Genomic DNA, 25,045 nt, shown 5'->3' on the forward strand with positions numbered 1-25,045 from the left:
CACTGACAAAAGTATATATTTTCTTTATAAATTCCATTTCGTTCGGGGTGGGGGGGGGGGGGGGGGAGAGTGGGAAGGCAAACTTCCTTCGGGGAACCTTAGTCCCCCAGCCCCCTTCCCCCCCCCCCCCCCGAAGAGATGCCAGAAAGAAACACCTTCACTGTGATAACCATTGTTTTCGCTTTTCATAATCTTAAACCATCATCTGATAAGCTTAACTGTTGCGGTCCATCTGCTTGCAATATGTCAGCATTAACTTTTTTTTTTCAAATTTGCTACCTGGTGTTTGTATGTGTATGTCTATCTTCGGGCTGCATGTGTTTCTAAACACTAAAGTGTGTTGATTAATCTTCGTTTGTGTACAATGTACATCTCTAAAATACACAATTACAAAGTGTTTGACAATCAAGGGGATGCTGGCGAAGTAGACTTCCTTAAAAAAAAGCATCACTAACGTTGCTCAAAATGCTTCAAAATGTAGACTATATCTACACAAAAAAAAAATTATTTATCTTTTTTTTTATACACTTACTCCATCTCTTTTTCTGTGTATATAAATATATATATATATATATATATATATATATATATATATATATATATATATATATATATATATATATATATATATATATATTTATTTATTTATTTATTTATTTATTTAAAAAGTAACAAAGGCAAAACAAAGTATTGAGTATATTTGTAATCCAAACATTATTGCACATCATGGCATTAAAAAAAATTAATGTAGTTCACAATATAGAAATTCAACACCCGTAATTAAACTACACCAGTCTGTTAGAAGCTACGATCTACCTTTGACATTCTACAGGCAGCTATAATTTAACATCACCAATTTGTAAATCGCTATAACTTAACTTCACAAATAGTTATTAAACAATACCCCAACCACACGTCACACAAAAGCTATGACATAACTTCAACTCTTTCTCCACATCAATAAATGTATCGATTAATAGACATCCATAATTCAAGTTAACCAGTCTGTAGACATAATACAGTCTTACCTATCTCGTCATAGTTACCTCTACTCTAGAGCAATTACATCGAATTAACCGTCTCCAGGTAAGGCGGCTGGGCATAGTGCTGACCATATTATCCTTTCATATGCTGTGGTCAAGAAACATATGAACTCTTCTTCATCTGTCCAACGCATCGCCAGGTCTAAATATGAATCTTTTATTTCACCTGTTTCCCGACAGCATTCATTTAAAATCACGTTATCTTTCGTTAGCCTTATCTCAACTTTACAACACTTTCATCAACCACAGTGTCACTTCCGCTACCACAGCCGACGCCAACAACAAAAACACCACCAGCTTATATTTCATGTTGACACCACACTCTTGTCGTCTATTCACGGTGACGTCATAATTATTATGACCAGGCTCCCAGTCAGAATCCACATCTTGTAGGTTACCCTGGGTACCAATACACGCTTTCTCTTCATCATACTCTATTAAATTTCTAACCTGTAGCAGTTTAAAATCAACTTTAGTCTCCGCTATAGAAACAGTCTGAATCAGTTGCTGGACTTCCGGTGATTCGTTGTCCAACTCCCTACATTTCGTCTTCTTCTCCTCCAACATCAACTTTATTTTTACAAGATCGTTAAGAAAAATCGTATTCTCCAGAACGTCATTTTGATTATTGATTTTCTCGATTAATTGATACGTCTCTTGTTGTATTTTTAGAAATTTGAGCGTGTCGAAGAACCTCTGACGTGATAGGTGAGCTTCGATGTAGTTTGTTGTTGAGTATCTTCTAGAACCGGATTTGACGTTGTCAACATGTTGTTTAAAATTGTTCACCTGCATTTGAAGTTTGTGAATATCTTTAGTTTTGTTGTTAAACAAAACACTCCTACTTTTGCATTCGTCATAGAGAGTCTGGAAATCTCCAGTTTGACTTCGGCACCAGTCTTCAAACGAATCAGGGTCATCTTCCAGGTCAAGTTCAAAATTGTCCCCATACGTCATGACGATGATCCCCCAGTGTTTGAAAACATCCTCGCCAAAAATAGATTTGACCGCGAGAACGGCGTTCTTCTCCTGTTGAGTAAACCTCACCCCGTACCGCAAGACGAACACCAAAGCCGTGAAACCGTCTGTTATCATTTCGTTGATCCATTCTTTAAGTTTCTCAACGTCTGCAATAGAATCAGAACCAGTATCGCCAATGCCAGAACTTTTGACTAGCACCAGGTTCTGTTTCCAGAGAGCGAAAGTATCGTCCGTGATGTCTGTTGTATGAATGGATCTGATGGTTGAACTTTTGCCGTTTCCTGTCCTCCCAACAAACAAAACGATGTCAGATGTTTCAGCGGCCATTGCCTGATCTAAAGTATTGAGGGAAAAAAATATTACATCATATTGCGTAGATAACATAGGCAGTGGCGTAGCGAGGGAGGGAGCGGGGGGTGCGGACCGCACCGGGTGACACTATTTAGGCAAAAAATAGCATAATATATAGAGTGATGAATTCGAGTCTTTTAAGAGCAGAGGGAAGGGGTGCAAATCGAAAGTTTTTCCCCGGGCACCAGGAAGGGTCGCTACGCCTCTGGGGGGTGACACCATTAAGTGCCGTACCGGGTGACACCCGACCTTGCTATGCCAATGAACATAGGGTTTGTAAACATTGAATTACTAGCACTTTGCTAATTCGATGGTTGTTTCGACCCAAGGTCTTCGTCGGCATATAACTGCGTGTTTATAGATAGACAAAAAAGAAAAATAGTAACATAATTTTGGACTTAGCTCGACAGTAAAAACAACGTCTTATCTGTTATTGCCTTTAATTTGTGAGGATACCAACACTACCGTTTTATTATTATTTGCATAAACCTTACTGCAGATATAATTTGTATATGCTTCGGTGTCCGGTCAAAAACCCCCTGGACAAAAACCCCCTGGGCATAAACCTCCCGCATGATGTCAGTATTGGTCAATAACTTTGTTAAGTAAGCCTTTCTGTGTATGCATATAAAAATTGCATAAAATAAATATAACAATTATATATTACAATCGAGAAAATACTGCTATTTAGGGTTTATTGTCAATTTAATAACTTGCTTAGTTAAACATTTTAAGAGACAGTAAAATTTAATGAATTTTAATAAGAGCATATAAGCATATATTATAATGAGATTAGAATAACTCATTAGGTCAATACATTTTTTTTTGTTCCGGAAAACTTCTAGAAATTTCATTAGAAGTAATGTTATAAACTGTAAAAACGTATTGCGCTTAAGTAAGGTTTATTAGTTTTGGGAAATCTTAAGAGTTGTCAGGAAAGAAAATTAAGTTCATTTTAAAAAATTTAAAATGACACATTTTTTATTCTACATAAAATTAAAAATTCAGCTCAAATGGTATCAATATAAACGCCGGCTTGCATTAAAAAATTGAGAAAAAGTAAACACATACGTTAAAATAACACAACTTTCACATGAAGAACACATCACAACACACACAACTTTATCTGGTCAAAACAACTCACTGATCCAGTAACTCAGCCAAAATACGCACCAACCGTGTAGTCGATAACGTCGATATCTCCCGACACAGCGGTATCAGTCAGTGATTGACAACACACGATACCCCGGGTATCGTGTGTTTTTCAGTCTCAATTTATATCAGGTCAAGGCTATCATGCTCGTTTATCTGTGGGGAACAGTGGCGTAGGCAAGGGAGGGTTAGGGGGTTATAAACCCACCCATGGACCCTTATATATATATATATATATATATATATATATATATATATATATATATATATATATATATATATATATATATATATATATATATTGTATACTTATGGAAAAATGTTTGAACCCCTCCCATGACCAATTCTTCCTGGCTACGCCACTGGTGGGGAATGTTTTGTTTGGCTGATGTCTTGATTAGATAGGCGTCAATTAATTATACCAGGTTTCTGGTTAGAATGTCCATCGAGGCAACAGATTCTTATGCTTTTAGGCGTTCGGTTTTCTATCTTTTATCTATCTTCATGTAACGGGTATTTTTTGTGGCGCTGCCGCTGCTAAAAATAGAAGTACTTATTTTTGCAATGATGTTAATACGTGTAAACTAGTAAGTTTTGAAGCTTATTTATTACAGCATGTAATTCAATAACACGAGGAAGTAGAGTTCTTCCAAACATCTCACCTGGTGAAGAGAGGGAGGGGGGAGGTGATAATTTACCGACGCCTCCACGGGATGAATTAGAATTTTTTCTTTATTTCAATAGAAAATAATCGTTGTCCGCCCCTCCCCTTCCTTTGAAGTTTCAAAATTATGCAATACTGAGTTTGTCAACGTCACTAAAATTAATACAAGTCTAAAAAGTATTAAAAAAGTAAATATTAATATTTTATTTAAACAAATAGGGCCTTCGTAATATTTATTATAAACAATAGATTAATTGTTTAAAGAAACTCTTATAATAGCATTTCGAAACCCATTTCACACAATGAATCAGATTATTTTTTTAAATTAATTTAGTTCATTATGCGTTTTTATTTGTTCGTTAATCCAATCTAAATGTGCATACACTTTAGTATAAACTGGAGGCAGGTAGTTGGCAATACAATTCCTGGCACCAAACGAATGAACGCCGACCAGATAGAATCTACCATCACGACTGCAGCTCAAAGGGCCTCCCGAATCACCTCGGCACTCTCCGCCTCCTTCCGGAATACCCATACAAAATTGCTTGTCGTTCGGAGGCAAGGTGAAGAAGTTCCATATATAATAACAGAGAGATTGGTCAAAGAAATAAGTCTTTAACTGCTGTAGTGTTTTAGGGTAGACCCCGTGGGGTGTGGTAAATCCCCACCCGGCGACATAACAGTGTTTATCGTCTTGTATATGTCTGAAAGGTAGACATATCGGCCTGATGTAGTCGGTGAAGTCGACTGGTGTTTGCATCTTCAACACGGCGATGTCGTTCCATATACTTCGCTTGTTGTAATTTTCATGGCGTTTTTTAAACGCGAGTTTGCGGGTGACGATGTTGGGGTTGTTTCTGAAGTCGTTGATGGTGTTCATTCCTAGCGTGACGGTGTAGGTGTGGTAGTCGTGGACGCAGTGGGCCGCGGTTAGCAACCAGGAATGGTTGATCAAGATGGCGACGCAGATGGCGTTACTGCTGCTGAGGATTGCCACCCAAGGCCAGGCTTTGGCCGGGGCGTCGGTGCCGTTGATGATGGAGCGCGAGACGTCGACCGCCGGGGAGCCGCAGTCCGGGTGGTTGGGGAAAGGTGAAGGTCTGTACGATGGACCAAGCCAGCGCACCATCGCGGGTTTGGAGTCGTTGTACTTCTGCTGGTACTCAGACAGATTTTTTTGTTCTTTTACACAATTGTGCAACTTTTCTTCGTCTACGGTCGCGTCGGCACCGAACACAATCACAAACTGAATGGAAGTGGGAACAAAAAAGTATTAAATTCTACTTAAGGACTTACTTGTTCATCTGTAAGCAGTAAAATATCAGTGCCCTTTGTTAAGTTTAGGATTACAACATATGTCGTGGTTATCAAAACAGATTAACTCTACTTCATCTGCCCCATTTGTCATAAGGATTTAAAAAATTATTAGAAATATGCACATTTTTTGATAATGTTTATAATTAGATGTTGTTACGTATGTTAGTCAGTGTTACGACCCTTGTATTATATATAGCTTAATTACGTCCCTTGTATTATATATATATATATATATATATAGAATAGTTAACTCCCTTAAGCGATCAGTGTGTTAACTGTGATGTGTACTTGCTGTGTACCTGTGTGTTAGTAAACTAAAAACAGAGCAAGAGACAAGAGAGCTATCTGTGTATAAGAATGAAGTACTAAAGTTAACTCGAGGAAGTGTGTTTGTTCTAAATGGGGAAATGAAGTAATGTAACAGATATAGATCTAGGTATGGACTATTGTCGATGTTGAGGAATTGTCATTTGTAGTATTATAGCCGGACAAGTAGAAATAAATATCATCGATAAATGCCTTATGGTATTACAATTGTATACGTTTCAATTGGTATTGTAAGGGAAATATGTTATTAACGAGAAAAATGGCCCGTTGAGGAAGGATACACCGGGCGCTAGGTTGATAGTGCTGTCTCTTTTCTCTAAACTAAAACCAACCCACCCCCACACACACCACCCCCCACCCCCACCCCACCCCCCCACACACCACCCCCCAACCCCACCCCCACCCCACCCCCACCCCCCCCACCCCCACCCCCAAAAAAACATGTCTACCGTCCCATTCAACGAAATATAATTATATACTTTTTCCAGTGTCCGCCCCCTCCCCGAAAATTCTACCCCCGCCCCCGAAAATTTCAAGTACCCCCACCCCTCTCCGGGGAGGAAAAAGTCTGAAAGAAACACTGGTGTCGCGCTTAGCCACTACGCGAAGAATTGCATTAAAGAAATTGCGAGAAAACCACTTTTTAGATTAGACACATTAATTAGGCGGTAATTTTATTATAGAGTATCGATGAGGAAACCACCCCACCCCACCCCCCCCCCCCCCACACACACCCCCCCACCCCCTACCCCCCCACCCCCCACTCCCAAAAAAATCATGTCTACCGTCCCATTCAAAGAAATATAATTATATACTTTTTCCAGTGTCCGCCCCCCTTCCCGAAAATTCTACCCCCGCCCCCGAAAATTTCAATTACCCCCACCCCTCTCCGGGGAGGAAAAAGTCTGAAAGAAACACTGGTGTCGCGCTTAGCCACTACCCGAAGAATTGCATTAAAGAAATTGCAAGAAAACCACTTTTTAGATTAGACACATTAATTAGGCGGTAATTTTATTATAGAGTATCGATGAAGAAATTTCTTTTGAGTTGGGGAGGGGGGGGGGGCTCAGACGTTCTTACGCGTGGGGTGGGGCTTCGCCCCTACCCGAAGAATTGTATGCAGGAAACTCTTCACGCAAACCATTTAGATTAGACAACATTTCCTTTTTATTCAATGTTTACGCGATAATCAATGACGTCATTATATTACTGTGTGCACTTTCCGCCTTGAGATTATTTTCAACTTTAATATGCTAAATGTGTCGACGTCATATTTCGTTTTTCGAATTACTGTGCATGTTTTTATTTTGCTTGTGTTTTCTCTAGAGCGTTCTTGTCAGATAGAATTTTTGCTTATGTTTTCTCTAGAGCGTTCTTGTCAGACAGATAGATAGATAGATAGATACACAGACAGCGAAACTATTATTATAGACTAGAAAAATGGCCCGTTGATGGAGGATACACCGGGCGCTAGGTTGATAGTGCTGTCTCTTTTCTCTAAACTAAAACCAACCCACCCCCACCCCCCCCCACCCCCCAAAAAACATGTCTACCGTCCCATTCAACGAAATATAATTATATACTTTTTCCAGTGTCCGCCCCCTCCCCGAAAATTCTACCCCCGCCCCCGAAAATTTCAAGTACTCCCACCCCTCTCCGGGGAGGAAAAAGTCTAAACTAAAACCACCCCACCACCCCCACACACACACACACACCCACCCCCCCCCACACAACACCCCCCACACACACCACCCCCCACCCCCCACACACACACCACCCCCCCCACACACACCCCCCCCCCACCCCCCACCCCCCCCCCCCAAAAAAAAACATGTCTACCGTCCCATTCAACGAAATATAATTATATACTTTTTCCAGTGTCCGCCCCATCCCCGAAAATTCTACCCCCGCCACCGAAAATTTCAAGTACCCCCACCCCTCTCCGGGGAGGAAAAAGTCTAAATTAAAACCACCCCACCCCCCCACACACCCCCACCCCCCCCCCACCCCACACCCCCCCCCCCACACACACCAGCCCCCACACACACCAGACCCCACCCACCCCCCACCCCCCCCCCCCTAAAAAAACATGTCTACCGTCCTATTCAACGAAATATAATTATATACTTTTTCCAGTTTCCGCCCCCTCCCCGAAAATTCCACCCCCGCCCCCGAAAATTTCAAGTACCCGACCCTTCTCCGGGGAGGAAAAAGTCTAAACTAAAACCACCCCCACCCCCCACACATACCACCCCCCACCCCCCACACACACACCACCCCCCCCACACACACACCACCCGCCACCCCCATCCCCCCCCCCCCAAAAAAAAAACATGTCTACCGTCCCATTCAACGAAATATAATTATATACTTTTTCCAGTGTCCGCCCCCTCCCCGAAAATTCTACCCCCGCCACCGAAAATTTCAAGTACCCCCCACCCCTCTCCGGGGAGGAAAAAGTCTAAACTAAAACCACCCCACCCCCCCCCCACACACACCACCCCCCACCCCCACACACCACCCCCCCCCCCACCCCACACACACACCAGCCCCCACCCCCCCACCCCCCCCCCCCCCCCCCCCCAAAAAAAACATGTCTACCGTCCCATTCAACGAAATATAATTATATACTTTTTCCAGTGTACGTCCCCTCCCCGAAAATTCTACCCCCGCCACCGAAAATTTCAAGTACCCCCACCCCTCTCCGGGGAGGAAAAAGTCTAAATTAACCACCCCCCCCCCCCCACTCACACCCCCCCCCCCCCCCCCACACACACACACACCCACCCACCCACCCTAAAAAAAACATGTGACATTCAACGAAATATAATTATATACTTTTTCCAGTGTCCGCCCCCTCCCCGAAAATTCTACCCCCGCCCCCGAAAATTTCAAGTACCCCCACCCCTCTCCGGGGAGGAAAAAGTCTGAAAGAAACACTGGTGTCGCGCTTAGCCACTACCCGAAGAATTGCATTAAAGAAATTGCAAGAAAACCACTTTTTAGATTAGACTCATTAATTAGGCGGTAATTTTATTATAGAGTATCGATGAAGAAATTTCTTTTGAGTTGGGGAGGGAGGGGGGCTCAGACGTTCTTTCGCGTGGGGTGGGGCTTCGCCCCTACCCGAAGAATTGTATGCAAGAAACTTTTCACGCAAACCATTTAGATTAGACAACATTTCCTTTTCATTCAATGTTTACTCGATAATTAATGTCGTCATTTTATTACTGTGTGCACTCTCTGGTTTGAGATTATTTTCAACTCTGTGCTAAATGTGTCGACGTCATACTTCGTCTTTCGTTTCACTGTGAGAGTTTTTAAATTCCTTATGTTTTCTCTAGAGCGTTCTTGTCAGATAGAATTTTTGCTTATGTTTTCTCTAGAGCGTTCTTGTCAGATACATACATACATACATACATACATACATACACAGACAGCGAAACTATTATTATAGATAGTACGTTTTATCCATATGGATGTAAATGTTTTAGCTGGTCATAAAATACATATCCTTTTGTTTACTGGCCTTAGGCTTTCATCTTTTCCCGTTCGTGCCCAAGACACTTGTGGAAGATGAAGTAGAGTGCACCAGCTTCAGAGACCTCGTCATATGAAGGGATAATGAGTTCAGCACTATGCCCAGTCGCATTTGTTTCCCTAACGTGAGTCAGTTACCCATCAGATCAGGGTAGATTCAGGTATATTGACTTGAACCCGGATTCGAACTCGAGAGTTTCGGGTTAGTTCTCTACCACTAGGCCACACCGCCCCACAGTGGTGGGCTTTAGTAAAGAGAAATTTCTGTAAAGAAACCGTGTTGATAGAATCCTTATCGTATGTGTACTGTGACTAATGAGCTTATTAAAAGATAATGCATGTAAAGTGCAGAGAAAGAATAGATAACGTTGTACTGTGATTAGGAAACACGGGAAGATAAAACTGTGGACACGAAGATGGGACGGCGTGGTCTAGAGGTAGAAAGCTAGACTGCTAATTTGCAAGTCTCGAGTCCGAATCTGGGCTCAAGGCAGGAAATTGTCTCCGAGTCAACCCAGCTCTGATGGGTACCTAACGCACGTTAAAGCAAAAAAGGCCGAGGTCTCTGAAGCAGATTAAACCTACTTTATCTGACGTATGTATCTTAGACACGAAACTAAAAAGATGTTATAGCAATATAATTGTCCTATTTTCTTAATTAAATAAAAACAAATTTTAATACAAACATTATATATCAAGAGGTTCAATTATTTTATGCCATCTTTTTTGAAGGTTTGTGAATTATTGTTTACAAAAACTAAACTTTGTCGACATTATGTAACACAAAATAATAAATACGTAAATAGATTGCATGATATTCAAGGAAAATTGAACATTTTGTTGTATACTTACAGTAACAGTTATTATAATAAATATACAGGCTTTTAGTGCGGACATTTGACACTGAATCACATTCATTTTCAACCCAGCATAGCTTATAAGATCTGTGATGGCAAAGCGTAAAGATTACATCACGTATGAGAGTTGAAATTAATGTCATAAATTCAGCGTTCACAAATGTTTTGAATGTTAATACTATTTATTTATTTGTATAATCGTGAATTCAAATCCCGGTTCAAGTTCGTAAAACTTTCCAGAGTCCACCCAGTTTGGGTTTAATTTTTAATATTAATATTCATCTAGTACACATACTTATTTTAATTAAAATTAATTATTATTTTACTTTATTGAATTTAGATTTTAGACGCAGATGTAGATCTACATCAACTAGATCTAGATCTAATTACTAATACAAAATACTATTTTGTACTAACTTTAATATTAACACAGAGCTAAAATTTAGTCTAGATCTACTTACCTTAAACGTATTACTTATTATCAATTGTTATTAAATGTATAGAAATAACCTGAAGTCATGGTAACGAATTTGTTAAATTACAGATTTTTAAATATTCTTTTCCAACTATATCACACAATATCACACTCTTTCTCTGACATAGATTTCTTGTTTCGTAAAACGCCAGAGAAATGTTTTTGACTTACATTATAGAGATGTGTTTACTTACTGTGATACTTTCGGTGCTGTGTGGTGCATTTGTTTTACAAGTTTAAATATTTCATACCATGATGCAGACTATAATAAAAATAAAATACGCGTAATGGGCATGAAAATTCTTTGTAATGATACTGAATTTTTTAAAACATCTTTTAAAAATATGGCAAGCGATAAAATTATAGTTTCATATGTAAAAATGTATGTAAAAGCCGGTAATCTATCGTTTTGGGTACGTAAAATCGCCCGCGGCTATTAATGTACGAAAACGTTACCTCATTGTCAAGGCTGTAATAGAAGTATATTGTGATATGTTTGTGTCAAATGTTATAGATAAATGAATAATAAACCTAAATCAATGGCTAAATATATCAATATAGGCCAGAAATTAACTTTAAACAGCAGTGTCGGCAAGCAAGATTTGCTATATAAACAGCAGCCATTTGTAAAATAGAGTGACTTCCGCCTGAATCTCGCGCTATATGTCTATAAAAATAAAACTTTAACAAGATGGCTGCTATAGTAAATGAGCATGGTTGCATCTGTTGGAAACATCGCTAGTCTTCATTTATTACTGAAAAGCTTTAATTCAATTGTTTAAAAACAGGTACATAAATGAATCAAGGAAACATTTTTGTATTTTTCAAAACATAAATCCTCCTCAAAATGTGAAATAATTATTAAAATGTAAGAAGTCACCTTTTTTTCACATTACTAGTCGTGGGCGATTTTACGTACCTAAAACGATAGATTACCGTAAAAGCCGTTTGAAAACCATCGATTACACTCATTTTTATATTTATGTGTCGTAGAAGAGCAGTTAAGAATTATTACATCAATTCAAATATTTTCAAACACGGCCATAAACCTCTTCTTGAAGTCAATCGGAGAGTTAAACAATAAAAATAAGAAATAGTGTTTTCTATGACAAAAATGCCCGCTAGGGTGTAGTGTAGGCCAATAGTGTAGTAATGTATTTGCATTAAATAATATAATATCCCCAATCACCACAACACCCTGAATCTACTAATCCAAATTAAAAATAAACATGTTTGTTAAATTACTATTATATTACTATAATTATTTCTTTGACTATTTCTAGCCTTAATGAAACCGGAAGTAATTTTTTACTTTTTACACAAATGTTATAAAATATTCAAGGTTGGTTGAAAAATATTTTTTCTTGCAACACAAACTTGGAAACATTTCAAACCAGCTTTTTAATCGTATTAAATAAATTTATCTAAAATATAATAACGAAAAAATTTTTTTAGAAAACAAAATAACAACTAACTTTTATAATTATCCACAAAAAAGCACAAAATAAATAATTGAATAAGTAATTATGAAGCAGCACTATTAAAATAAATATACCAAAAGCGTGGTTATATATTTAAAGAAAACTATTTCAGTTTTTTTAGTGCATAATTGTACAAAAACTGTTTATAAAACGTTGTATATGAATTTATTTGTAAATAGTTTTAAAATTTTGGTATCATAGAATTGCATGACAGCAATTGCGCACAGAGAAACTGAAATACTAAGCGTATAAAAGCGCGGGAAATAGTATTTTCTATAGGAAAATAAAATACGCTAAATTCATAATACATTAATAAAGCATTAATAAAGCGTCAAGAATTAAAACTAATTCTTTGATTTAACACAAAAAAACAACATTAGGACACAAGATAAATTAATTTAAAATTTACACTTAACGTTTTACAATTAATTTAGAAAATTAACAATGTCTAATAATCAATATTTGACACTAGGCTAATGTAAACAAAACAAATATATCATTAATAAACAATGATGTTTATTTTTGCGTGTTGGTGCGCATTTTCCAAGTCACAAAAGTATTTACTGTAAAATACAATATTGTAAAGCCATTTTTAACACTGATATTCAATAATTAAAGGGGCTATTTGTACAATGCATTATTGTGAAAACTCAAAGAAAGAGAAATGCAAACATTTTCAAATAATTAATTCACTGAACTTCTAAGAAGATTATTAATAATAAAAGAGCTACTGCAAAATAGATTCAGTTTTAAAATTGTATCATTCGTGTTCTATTTCGAAATTATATTTAAATGAACATTCGATTTATTGTTGTGTTAAATTTGATTGTGGTGTGTGTGTGTTTGTGTGTGTGTGTATGTATAAAGAATGTGTGTGTGAAAAGCCAAAAAAAAAAAAGATGTAGATGTGTCGTGACCTAAGGATATATTGTATAACGTTACACAATGTACTAGCGGGTGCTTACAAAGGATTTCGACATTATTCCCCTTCCGTTAATTACACCGGTCATTTTTACTGACGTCATTACCCCCCCCCCTCCCCCCCCCCCCCCCCCGTTGAATTACACCTAGTGAATAACCCCTCCCCCAGGGCATTTCCCGACCCCAAAACTGCAGTAGAACGTTACCCAAACCCTAGACAGTTACCCAACGGTTAGATGAACGGTAACCCATCGGTTATGTTAATAGTAAAAGTAACGGTAACCGTTACCTTCCGTGGCAACGGAGCGACGTTGGTGGTGGTGGTGGTGGTTGTGGTAGTAGCAAAGGTAAATGTAAACGGTAATGGTAATGGCAACTACAAAGGTAACGGTAATGAGAGGATATAATAAAGTGTATGGAAAGAGGATGATTAAGGATAAGTATATTGTTTTGGTTAGGAACAGGGTTAATGATTTGGAGATGGGGATAGTAACAGAAAGGTATTGGTATAATAAAAGTATGTATTATGCAACAGGGTAATCACAAAGGGTGGTATTTGAGAGGAGGTTATTGTGTAATCTTGAGGCTAATGACCGGGTGGGGGTTAGGGTTGGGTAACGTGTTACACCTAATTAAAGCATGCAACACTTAGGATAAATTTATGTTTAAATTTTTGTTCTATGCTTCATTTATGTTAAGTGTTGCTATTATTTGCAAGTCTTTACATATTGTATAATATTTAATACATACTTCTGTTTTTTTTTGGTAGTAGATATAAAGCATGCTTCATGTGTTCAATGTGCATGATAAACTATGGCGTAGTTAGCGTCGACGATTAGAGTGTTATAACGCAATATATGTCATTTAATCTGTATACGGCACAATATTTACTGTAAAGTACAGAGCATTTTCTGGTGTCAAAGGCCATTAAAATTTTGCACATCATTTTTAAGAGAGAGAGAGAGAGAGAGAGAGAGAGAGAGAGAGAGAAAAAAAGAGACACGATTACTAAAATGTGTGTAACAATTATTTTCAATATAAACTAATTGGTATAATTTCTAGCTTGAAATAAACTTTAAAAAGCATCTCTGAGTAATAAACTAGCCATTAAAAACCTGTGTGATAGTCTTCACATGTTGTGCAATTTAATTTTATAATATGCTAGAATCATTAAAAGAGTAAAGTTACGAATCTCAAATTAATGGGAGATTTTCAAGTTAATCAAAGCCGTTTACTATACATATATGAATGTGTATATATTATACGTTTCGTCACTAATCAATAAGCTTTATGAATTTCACTAAATACCAATTTTTTTAAAGAAATTGAAGCATTCAGTTAAAATATTTTTTTAAAAAATACAGCGTTATGTATCTCCGATGAACGGTTTCAAATCGCATCCGAATTTTATTTTTATATACTGTATATACAGAAACATCGCATCGCACCATTCTGGGGCAGAAACCTCCACATGAGTATTCTCAGCAACTTCCCAAAGCTCCAAGTGATCGAAAAAAAAGTATAGTATGCATATAAGACACACACCGACAAACATATTAAGAGAGGGAGAGAGAGAGAGAGAAAGAAAGAAAGAGAGGGATGCATAAGTGGATATTTATAATCAATAAATACATGTGTACAAAAAAAACATAAAATAATGCTAATTGCAGTATAAGCTAATTTAACGAGTTGTGGTGGGGAAGTATATCGACAATACATCATATAAAATAGTTTATTGAAAATACATCATATAAAAGAGTTGCATTGTAATGAAAACTCAATATAGTTTTCAAACCATGTATTGTTATATGTTCAATTGAAAAAAATAAGAATGGAGCTATAAGCAAAAACATAATTATACTTTTTTTAAACATTTTAAAACTGTTTATTTTAATAACTGATTTTAGTTATATTGTTTATTGTTTCTGCAGATTATTGGAAAGTACATAAGGTACTAGCTAAACGGCAATGTCCAAGACTTATTAAATAATATCGGGAAAACTTGACACTAAAAATAGCACTATGACGAATCGCCATTTTCATTTCAACATAGCCCTATACGATCTGCTGAGGAAGGTATGTACTTATTATTTCTCTAGTTTTATTAATGTAGTTGATTCAATTATAAATTATTGCTTAATGTATTTATTACAAGGGAAAGGGGAAGTTCTAACTCCAATTTATTAATGGCATTTTTTAACCACCAAAACCATTAACATCAAGTTAGATATATTACGTCATAGTATGGTTGTATGTGTTATAACTTAAGAATATAATTATGCAAATTATTAAAATAACGTAACAGATATAAAAATACATGTGTGTAAAATTTTTCCGATAGAAATAATATGAGTCAAACATTTACATTTTATATTGACTAAGTAAAGAAAATTGAACGCACATCATGAAAGTTCGACCTAGATTTCTATCTGCACACATGGAATTCAACATTGATACATATTTTTTTTACTTTTTAAAACTGCATACTTCTTCTTCTTCTTCGTTTTTAATTCTTAGTGTTGGGAGGGATCGAGCCTTATCTGCCAGAGGGTTTGAACTCGCGACTTTTTTCGAATTTATCAACCATGAGCTTTGCCGACTCGACCATGCTTCCATCACAATTAAGGATTACGTGTCAACTGGTTATGCGCCATAACTGGTTCGGCATACAAAATAACACATTTAATATTTAGCTTCATAAAAATGAGTCAAAATACGGGACGAAAGAAAATGTTATTGAAAATTAAACTAGATCTATATTCAAATTAATTTTATATTCTGCATCCCCCCTCGTCACCACACACTCTAAACGTTTCTCTGTTTGCCTTCCCCTCCTCTCTGTGACCCCCCACCCCACCCCGCATCGCTAAGAGCCAGTAAAGGCTAGTAATCGGGAAAACATCAGAATACGGGACTTTTTCTTGTTCTAAAAATACCACATGTGTTTATTTTATGTTTCTCCCTAGACACACACATTTTCACACTGATGAACAAAAATGAATACGGAAAGAAAAAAATAAAGACATTGGAACGAATTATGGCACAGACAATATAAGAAGTTATTTATCATACAATTTAGACATAATTATACGTTCGGGAAAACCGCAGATTAACAAACTTATGTGGTACTAAAAATAGCACTAAGTGAACGGACGCCATTTTAAATCAACATAGATCTAGACCTAAACGAACTGTTGCTGGCTGTATGTAATAACTATATATTTTTCTAGTTATATTAATTTAATAAGTTTGATTTATAATATAGTTCCTAACTCTAAAATAAATAGGCCACATTGAATAATATAAACTTGAATATGCTTTGATTTATTCTTAATTAGTTATGTCAAACAAAAATTATCAAACTAGTACCCACATATTTGCATATATCGTACGTAATTAACACATTAACATATTGTCTTAATGTTTAGCTAACAGTTGCCCGTAGTTAGCTAAACTGTTGTTTGAGTTAGGTGAGTGTCGGATGGGTAGTTATTAATTTTTGCGACGCTGAAAAAAAATTTAACTCGTTCATGAATGTTGTTTTTTTTTTCCGGAAAGAAGTGTAGTTTCATGGGGTGGATTAAAAGTGTGTAGATCTAGTTATTAAAGTAGATAAGAACGTTCTGATGCCAATTTATCACAGAAGGCTTTTTTAACCACTAAAAACAATAACATCAATGATCTTTATATATATATATATATATATATATATATATATATATATATATATATACATAATATATATATATATATATATATATATATATATATATATATATATATATATATATATATATATATATATATTTATTTATTTATTTATTTATTTATATATATATATTTATTTATTTATAAATATATTATACATACATACATATATATATATATATATATATATATATATATATATATATATATATATATATATACATACATATATATATGTATTTATATACATACATACATATATACATATATATTAGTAAATCATAGTAAACATGTATATATTATTCGTATGCAGATGATTAAATAACGTAACATATTTAAGGACATTTGTGTATTATTTTACCTGTAGAAATAATTTATACACATCATATTGACTAAGTAAAGAAAATTGAATACATATTACTAAGCTTCGACCTATCTGCACACACGAATTTGACTTTGTAAATTAAACTTTTTAAGCCTGATTAAATGTGCATACACAAAAATTAAAGATTTTAAATGTATATTAATATAAAGTTAAAAATATAGCACACCACCCCCCCCCCACCTCCACCACAGAAACTTAACTTTTTCTCTATGTTTACCCCCTCCCCCACATTCTCCGTGCGTTTTGTTAAACGGTAACAGTGTATGCTTGTTATACAATAAGGGTGAAGCTGGGATTGAGGGACTTGTTTTAGAGTGAAATTCTGTATAACTTTACAAAATGTTGTCAAAGGTCAGTGCTACTATAGATATGTTGCTACCAAATTGTATTACTTTATTTGATGAAGCTGTGGATCTGCTTTTATAAAAACAGTTTGTGTTTAAGTTTTGTTCATGGTTTGCCATTAACTGAACTGAACCTTTTTAATATGTTCAATACATATGTTATGTGAAAATTTTTTTTGGGAGGAGTCGAGCTTAATGTCAAGCATTGTGTGGGGAAAGAGGCAGGGTGTGTGTGGGGGTGTGGACAAGACGTGAGAAGATGTGGTGTTGTGACGGCAGGGTGTGTGTGGGGAGTGGATGGGTAGCGGTGTTGTGACGTTTTGAAATATGAAAGATAATATATCAGGTGGCATGGTTAAAAACGAAGAAATGCAAAAAGATTTTATTGGCGAATTGGGGTTTTAAAATCAATCTTTATTGTTAAATAATTCTAACATTGGTTAAAACCACACTTTGGTTTTGTTTCTCCGTAGACACAATAATTTTCAATGCAATGCATATAATCAAATTGAATTTACCAAGAAAAACGTAAAAAGGTATTCATATGAAACGTTTTTGAACACATTAAAATATATAATCACTTATTAATTATGTCGTAATGTTGCCAAGGTCACAGTAACAAGTGAACTCTACTCAGAGTTTCTTCCAGGCATCTCTTCAGAAGGGGCGGACCCCCCCCCCCCCCCGAAAGAAATGGAATGTATATAGAAAACATACTTTTATCAATTCCCCCCCCTCCCTCGGAAAATGTTGACCACCCACTCGAAAATATCAGTCTCCCCTCCCCCCCCCCTCCCCCCGGATAAAAAGTCTGAAAGAAACACTGACTCTACTTCAATGTTGCCGACTGATCTACAACGAGTGACCCCTACATAAACTCATTGGTTCTATTGATCAGTTTTGCTGCAGCATGAAAAAAATAATTTGGTAGAAAGTCGCAGAAAATGTGACTTTTTAGATCTAGTATTTATGTATGCAAATGTGGAACATATCAATATTCAAAATAATTACACGTTCTACTATTACCGAGATACACATCATAGCTCTACAAAATGTTGAAATTTAAAAGAAAGACGCTGTGCTTATAATATGCAGATTTTTATAAGCGTTTTGTTTTTAAATAATTCCCGTAAAAAAAGCCTTATTTCTGTAGCTTAAGGCCTAAATGGCAAGTTATCTGATAAATTATGGTATCGATACTTTAAAAAGTTAAACCAGTTTTACAGCAGACGATCATTTCGCGTCAATTCATTAGCAGACCAGTAGGCTTACTCTAGATCTAGATCTAGATCTAGTACTAGGCGTAGCACGTACCAGTAATAGATTAGTTAATTAGTCTAGATGGTTAGATATAAAATGTAAATCGATTAAGAATCTACATACTAGATATAGATCTATATACTGAGACTAGATCTAGATCTACTAGATCTAGAATCTAGATCTAGAATCTAACTACTTTAACTAGACTAGATATTAGATATCTATAGACTCTAGATTCTAGATCTATCATCTAGATCTAGAGTCTAGATTCTAATTAGTAATTAGTAGATCTAGAATCTAATCTAGATTCTAATAATATTTAGATTTTAGATTACCAAGTCATGTGTTGAGTATAATATAAATAATCTCAGTGTAGATCTAGATCTAGAATCTAGATCTAGTTTAGATAATATTTAGAAAATAGTCTAGATCTAGATAATAATATTATAAAATAAATATTATTATCTAAATCTAGATCTAGATTTCTATATGTATTGTATTAATAGCGAGTCTAGTTCTAGTAGTTTAAATGACTGAGTATTTTACTTTTAACTTTGAACTTATTTATTTTACTAGATCTAGATCTAGATTTTATGTGAATAATAGGATTACAATACCTGCAGTGCCCTATAAATTATGAATAGCCTTACTAATGAGAGACATAAAAGAGTGCTCTAAAAAAATAAACCATAAAAACATTTGAAAATAATTTAAACTAGATTTATACAATGGAAAAAAGCATTCTAAATTCTTTAATACAATAAATTGTAAATATACAAGATGAACTTAAACAAAAGCCCTACAATTTTTTAAGTAATTTTAAAACTAAATTGCTATAGGGCAGGAAACAGATTGGTACCGCAAAATGCATATTCGGTCTTCGCCGTTCATAAACTTTCTAACTAGACATCGTTCGGGGATTTTGTTTATACTGATAAATAGAGCAAGGTTTTTACAAGCTTCGTTAGCAACATTTTTGTGGAATTCGTTTTTTATGACATTTTGTGTCGCGGCGAAGGATGCGAAGTATGCAAATCTAGACGGAATGGATCTACTTGGAAAGTACGTGTACTGCACTAATGAGGTAAGAAATAATATTTTGTAAAAATAACTATTATTTTTTTATGGATTTTTCATTAGAAATGATTGCTGTAAATTATGAAAGTAAAAAAAAGTATATTTGAATGCGTTTTTTTACTTTAATTTGAACAAAATGACTGCCGAAAATTACGACACATCGGCGTCGCTGAAAGCGGGAATTTCAGTTAATTTTTTACGGATATAAAATTGTATTTTTTTTACTCCGAAGCATGTATTTAAATAACAGTTAAGTTAAATCTATTTAATTCTGTAAAATATAATTATTATTTTGCCGTAGATACTTTTTTTTTATATTTTTAATGATTTTCTGTCGTGGAAAATCGGTATTCGCACCATGCACGCACACGTAGTAAAACTAGACTTATCTTTAAAACACGAGAATCTTGAGTACACTGCGAATAACAAAGTTTTTAAATTTTAGTTTACTTTTGACTTTAAGCCATTTGTTTTAAATCGAAATTAATTGATAATGTAATTATTTCAAAGTAAAAATTTTCCGTCGCAAATTGGGTTCTAACCTTCGCCACTGAACCAGCCTAGGCACGACATTCGCGCGAGTCTGTTTCTTCGCAATAGTCTGTATAGTGTCGAGGGCTAATTCTAAAAAGAATCGAGTCCTTACTAATCTAATGTTTATTAAAATTAGGTACAATTGTTGGAACGCATGAGAAATAACAAATTAATATTTCTTTAAATCTATAGCCAAAAGAAAGTAGAACTTTATAACTCTGTAAATTATGAATCGAGTGACGGCTGTCGTGAAAACGGGAGCCATTTTACTCTTTTTTTTAGGGTGACCTACTTTTATTATATAATTTTAAAATTCATCGATTTGATAAGCAGCTGAGTAGCTGACTACGCATGCGATATGGCTGGCACGTTTTGGGATAGGGATCGAGTACACCATAGAATTTTTTTTTCTTAGAACTAAGCGTATTTTTTTTTTTAAATCAAAAGATACTTACATATCAGTTGTTGATTTCAATTTCATTATAGATCTAATCACTAACTTCAGTTTTTAAAAGTGATTTTGCTTCTAGAACTAGCGTATTTTCAAAATTACGTAGATTCTAAATCTAGATCTATTCACTTACTATTTGACAACCGTGTCAGTAAAATGAGGTCACCGCTTCCAGATTCTTAGGTTTTAATTATGTTTGTCATTTTGATCTATTATAAGTAGCATTAAAACAACTGCATCTATTATCAACATTGTTTTTATATGCCAGTTCTAATTATACATTCTGTTCATTACCAATTCTAATGAAATCGTATCAGGCCCTAACACCCTGTTCACCTACACTGACACTACACTTGAATGACGCCACAGACAGTCGTAACTTTAAATTAATGTTCAAAGTACTAAACAATTATAATTAGCCATGTAAATGCTGCAACTATATTAAAAATTGGCATATAGACATATTTTATTAATTATGTTTTTTATATAGACCTTCTATATTTAACTCTGTTATTTTTTTCTTCCCCAGAGTGTTTCTAAAAGCCAGAATTTTAAAGGGGAGGGCGGTCGTTTTTTTCTCTCAAGAATAATTATAGAAATAAGCTATAAACTGGTATATTTTGTAAAGTTTGACATAATTACAAATAAATGTATGCCTAAGTGACATTTCTGTGTAATTATATCGTTAATTTTGTGAATTTCGTGGATTTTTGGACCTCACTACATTTAGATGTAAAAAAAAATCTCAGTTGAGTGAGTGTGGTTAATCTACATTTTGAACGTGATGTAAATGTCTAGTGCTATTAATTTTTATATTTTTGAATTCCTCGATTGTTAAGCAACAAAATTGATATATAATATGTCAATATTTGTTACTTTGAAAATTGGCGAAAATCGACCCTAAAAGTAGATGCTTGAGGGTTGAATCTGTTTCCTGCCATATGATGATTTTGTCTACTAGGGCTACTTTTAAAAAGTATAGACATATAGACCATATTTTTGATGTAAGCATGTCACCTCCAGCATATTCACTTCTTCTGCACTGTCTAATAAAATATTGTCTTCTATATATTATCAACTATAAAATTGAAACATTAGAATTAGGATTTACGCTTCTTCATTATAATTTATTGCAGTAATGTAAGTCACATAGAAATGCAGTTATGATCCTATAAGGATTAGTCTCCCTATTTCACCCAGTTGAAGTATTATTTTGGTGCTTTACCTTCTTTGTGAATGATTTACATAGCATTATTCTTAACTGTTTAATTTCAGATCATCCAGATTTGGCAGCTGTTTGTGTTCATTCAAGTGTTTTTCCCTCCTGATGAGAACATTTATATTCAAGTCAAAATATAGCCATACCAAGCTGACTTGCTTACAAAGTAAATATTTTAAATTAAATACATTCTTAAAATATTGGTTATTCCTTGTTAGTTTGTTTTTAAATTGTATGTGGTTTTCTATGTCTCATTTTTTTTTCAAAAAATAAAACAATTTCATTTTATACTCCTGTGTATGATTTCAGATCTCGAAGATAAGTTGTGACAGCTGTGTGTATTTGTTCTGAAAACGTCTTTTTAAACAGAAAACTTTGTACATTTTTGGTAAGTGTTTGAACAATTACAAAACTATACGCTTACATTGATCAGACATAAAGGATTAATTTTAAAAGGTTACATCTGAAGTTCTGGATATAATACAGAATATCATAAATATCATATACATAATTTATTAATAACTGAAAGACCATTACAAACTTATCTAAATAATTACTCATTTAAAAAATATTGAATATCTTTTAATTCTATATTTTGTTTCATTGATTAGCTGTATTTAACTTGTATGTATCTTACAAACCAATGGCAGGTTTTTAATAAAACACTTTAAATATCTACAGCAACACATGTCATGGGAAATTCCAACAAAAAGCCTCAATGCTCTACAATTACAGGTAATGAACAACTCTATTATACATACATTAAGTATCTCTCAGTAATTTAAAGGAGAATTAATATATCTTCTATAAATGTTTGCTAATTTAGCAATACAGTTATGTTCTAGTTTTATGTCAACAGGTAGAGGTATCCTTTAATGTTAGATTATCAGAAAAAATTAGAATTTTATTTGTTCATTTTAATGGGTTTGTGTTATTATATCTTTCTGTAAATAAGGAAAACTGACATACTAATAGTTTTGTTTTCATATTTAGTGCATATAAATCTGCGCTAGCATGAACATAATATGTATTAAAATAATATGTGACATTTATAGTATAGAAGTGTTTATCTGTTTTAAACCTTTTAGAAAATATGTTTCCCTTATTCTGTAAGAAAACCACATATACATTCTTAATTTCTTTTTCAGATTTAGAATGCTGTGAAAACCCCAACAAAGTTAAACAAAATTACAAAGCAGGTGTGTTTTGTCCAGGTAAGAAACAATAAACATAAGCTAAATCTAAATTACATAATTACACATTTGTGCTAGTTTAAACAAAGCATAGCTAATTAATTAAATTAAAAGAATTTTATATCATGTTTAAAGCTATTTTAGTCAGTTTAAATAATTTTTTTCCCCTATTCCTGTAGGAAATCATGAAGCTGAGATGTGCTATGGAGGAGAAGCTGATCTACACAAACATGTTTCTGGCTGTGAGAAGAATCCAGGTCACAAAGGTTTTATACCTCTTAAAGATTTCAACACAAATTGTCTCCCCTCACGTTACCATGACGACGAGCTCTTGTCTGAGAATATCAAAGCATTGGCAGCCCTAACTGTCCAGGTAAAGACTAAATTCACCAGTCTAAAGAGACCAAAGTTTTACCGAGGCACTCAAGTTCCATATCCATGTTATAATGACAGAGGAAGTCACGTGATGAGGTTAGGGACGGGGAGGGTGTGGTGTGTGAACAAGTACACAGAGAGTGACAGAAGGGGAACTTGTCGTTGTGCCAAGTGTCAAGTCTCTGCCACACCCAGCAAAGTGTGGGGGGAGATTTGGGTGGTGACAGCCACACACGTGGTGTTTGATGACAGTGAGGCGAGACAGACCAGGTGTGTTTTAGGTTTTGATGACAATAAAAGTCCTGGGGTCAGTCTTGATGGCTGGTGTGTGATGTGTAGTGCAGACATTGAGAGAGACTTGTGTGAGTTGAGTTATGTGTCATGTGACTTAAAGTTGATTGATGAACTGGACAAGATGTGTCAGCGCTTTGATGATCTACGTTGTGAAGTTAGGTACAAATACTGGATATTTAATGATGTGGACAAGTTGACCGTTATAGTGTCACATCCTCATGGCTGTCCTAAACAGGTCTCTGTAGGACAATGGACACACAAACGTGAGAGGGATGATGACCATGCTGATGATGATAATGATGGCCCCACCTGGACAAGGTACTGGTACACAACATGTACATGTCCAGGCTCCAGTGGAGCGTGTGTCTACAGGCTGGGAGATAACAGTTTGTGGTATCAGCATCCCCACAGTGGATGGGACTCTGAAGGAAATTATAGTGGGAAGTGGAGAGTGATGTAACTGTTAGTTCTCTCCCCTTGTCTACACAATGTAAACAAACAAAATGGCGGAACTTTGCCCGTCTGTAAACTGTTTGTGTTAAGACCTGCATGTCTTTTCAACATTTTATTACATTTAAATGTTTAAAACAAATGTTTTCATTGATATAAACCGTTTAACCGAATTAACTTGCTTGTACATAGATGGATGTTAGAGTTTTTTTTTGTTTCAAATGTTGTAAACAATCAGCTTATACTTTTTGTCGGCAAGTTGTTGTCATATAACATATAGAGATCTACCTGTCATATAGGCTGGCTATTTCCTGTAAATTAAATGTAACCTACCTATCAAATGTCATATTCATACTGTTTACATTTGTTTATAAAATGTTCACACTAAACGAGATTAAATTGTAAAAGATTATATGTTTCTACTGTTGTTATTTTAATCTTTGTTGTCTGTTGATGTTTAAGTTGTTGGCAAACAGCGCATGTTGAGATGTCGATATTCGCGCCAGATTGTCGTGGGTTGTAAGTTTAAATTTTACAACGAAGTCCATATGTTTATGTCTATGCACCTGTAAGTAAGGCTAATTTAAATGATATAATTAGAAAAAAAATGGAATTCTAATAATTTTAAAATTATTTTACACATCAC

The 25,045-nt window shown here is 35.1% G+C and overlaps 3 protein-coding genes across 4 annotated transcripts; 1 reads left to right on the plus strand and 2 right to left on the minus strand.

The window, feature by feature from the left end:
* Positions 1 to 780: 780 nt before the first annotated feature.
* On the minus strand, positions 781 to 3,592 carry LOC131928754 (GTPase IMAP family member 9-like). Its single transcript, XM_059284866.1, has 2 exons — positions 3,520 to 3,592; positions 781 to 2,359 (listed from the first exon to the last, which is right to left on the minus strand). The coding sequence occupies exon 2, from the start codon at positions 2,349 to 2,351 to the stop codon at positions 1,269 to 1,271; it is 1,083 nt and encodes a 360-aa protein (XP_059140849.1). The 5' UTR covers positions 2,352 to 2,359; positions 3,520 to 3,592; the 3' UTR covers positions 781 to 1,268.
* Positions 3,593 to 4,516: 924 nt separating this feature from the next.
* LOC131928752 (prostasin-like) lies at positions 4,517 to 5,320 on the minus strand. Its single transcript, XM_059284865.1, has one exon. It carries the CDS (start codon positions 5,318 to 5,320, stop codon positions 4,517 to 4,519), a length of 804 nt encoding a protein of 267 aa, XP_059140848.1.
* A 9,808-nt stretch (positions 5,321 to 15,128) lies between these two features.
* On the plus strand, positions 15,129 to 24,811 carry LOC131928755 (uncharacterized). 2 transcript variants are annotated; one of them, XM_059284868.1, is made up of 6 exons: positions 15,129 to 15,185; positions 22,144 to 22,253; positions 22,397 to 22,475; positions 22,769 to 22,822; positions 23,236 to 23,301; positions 23,460 to 24,811. In XM_059284868.1, exons 4-6 carry the CDS (start codon positions 22,780 to 22,782, stop codon positions 24,407 to 24,409), a joined length of 1,059 nt encoding a protein of 352 aa, XP_059140851.1. In that variant the 5' UTR covers positions 15,129 to 15,185; positions 22,144 to 22,253; positions 22,397 to 22,475; positions 22,769 to 22,779; the 3' UTR covers positions 24,410 to 24,811. The 2 variants fall into 2 exon arrangements, with proteins under 2 accessions (XP_059140851.1, XP_059140850.1); XM_059284867.1 differs by lacking the exon at positions 15,129 to 15,185 and adding an exon at positions 16,229 to 16,312.
* The last annotated feature ends 234 nt before the right edge of the window (positions 24,812 to 25,045 follow it).

The sequence above is a fragment of the Physella acuta genome, unplaced genomic scaffold (genome assembly GCF_028476545.2).
Source record: "Physella acuta isolate Inbredline_101_S28 unplaced genomic scaffold, ASM2847654v3 ptg001541l, whole genome shotgun sequence".
Classification (NCBI taxonomy): domain Eukaryota; kingdom Metazoa; phylum Mollusca; class Gastropoda; family Physidae; genus Physella; species Physella acuta.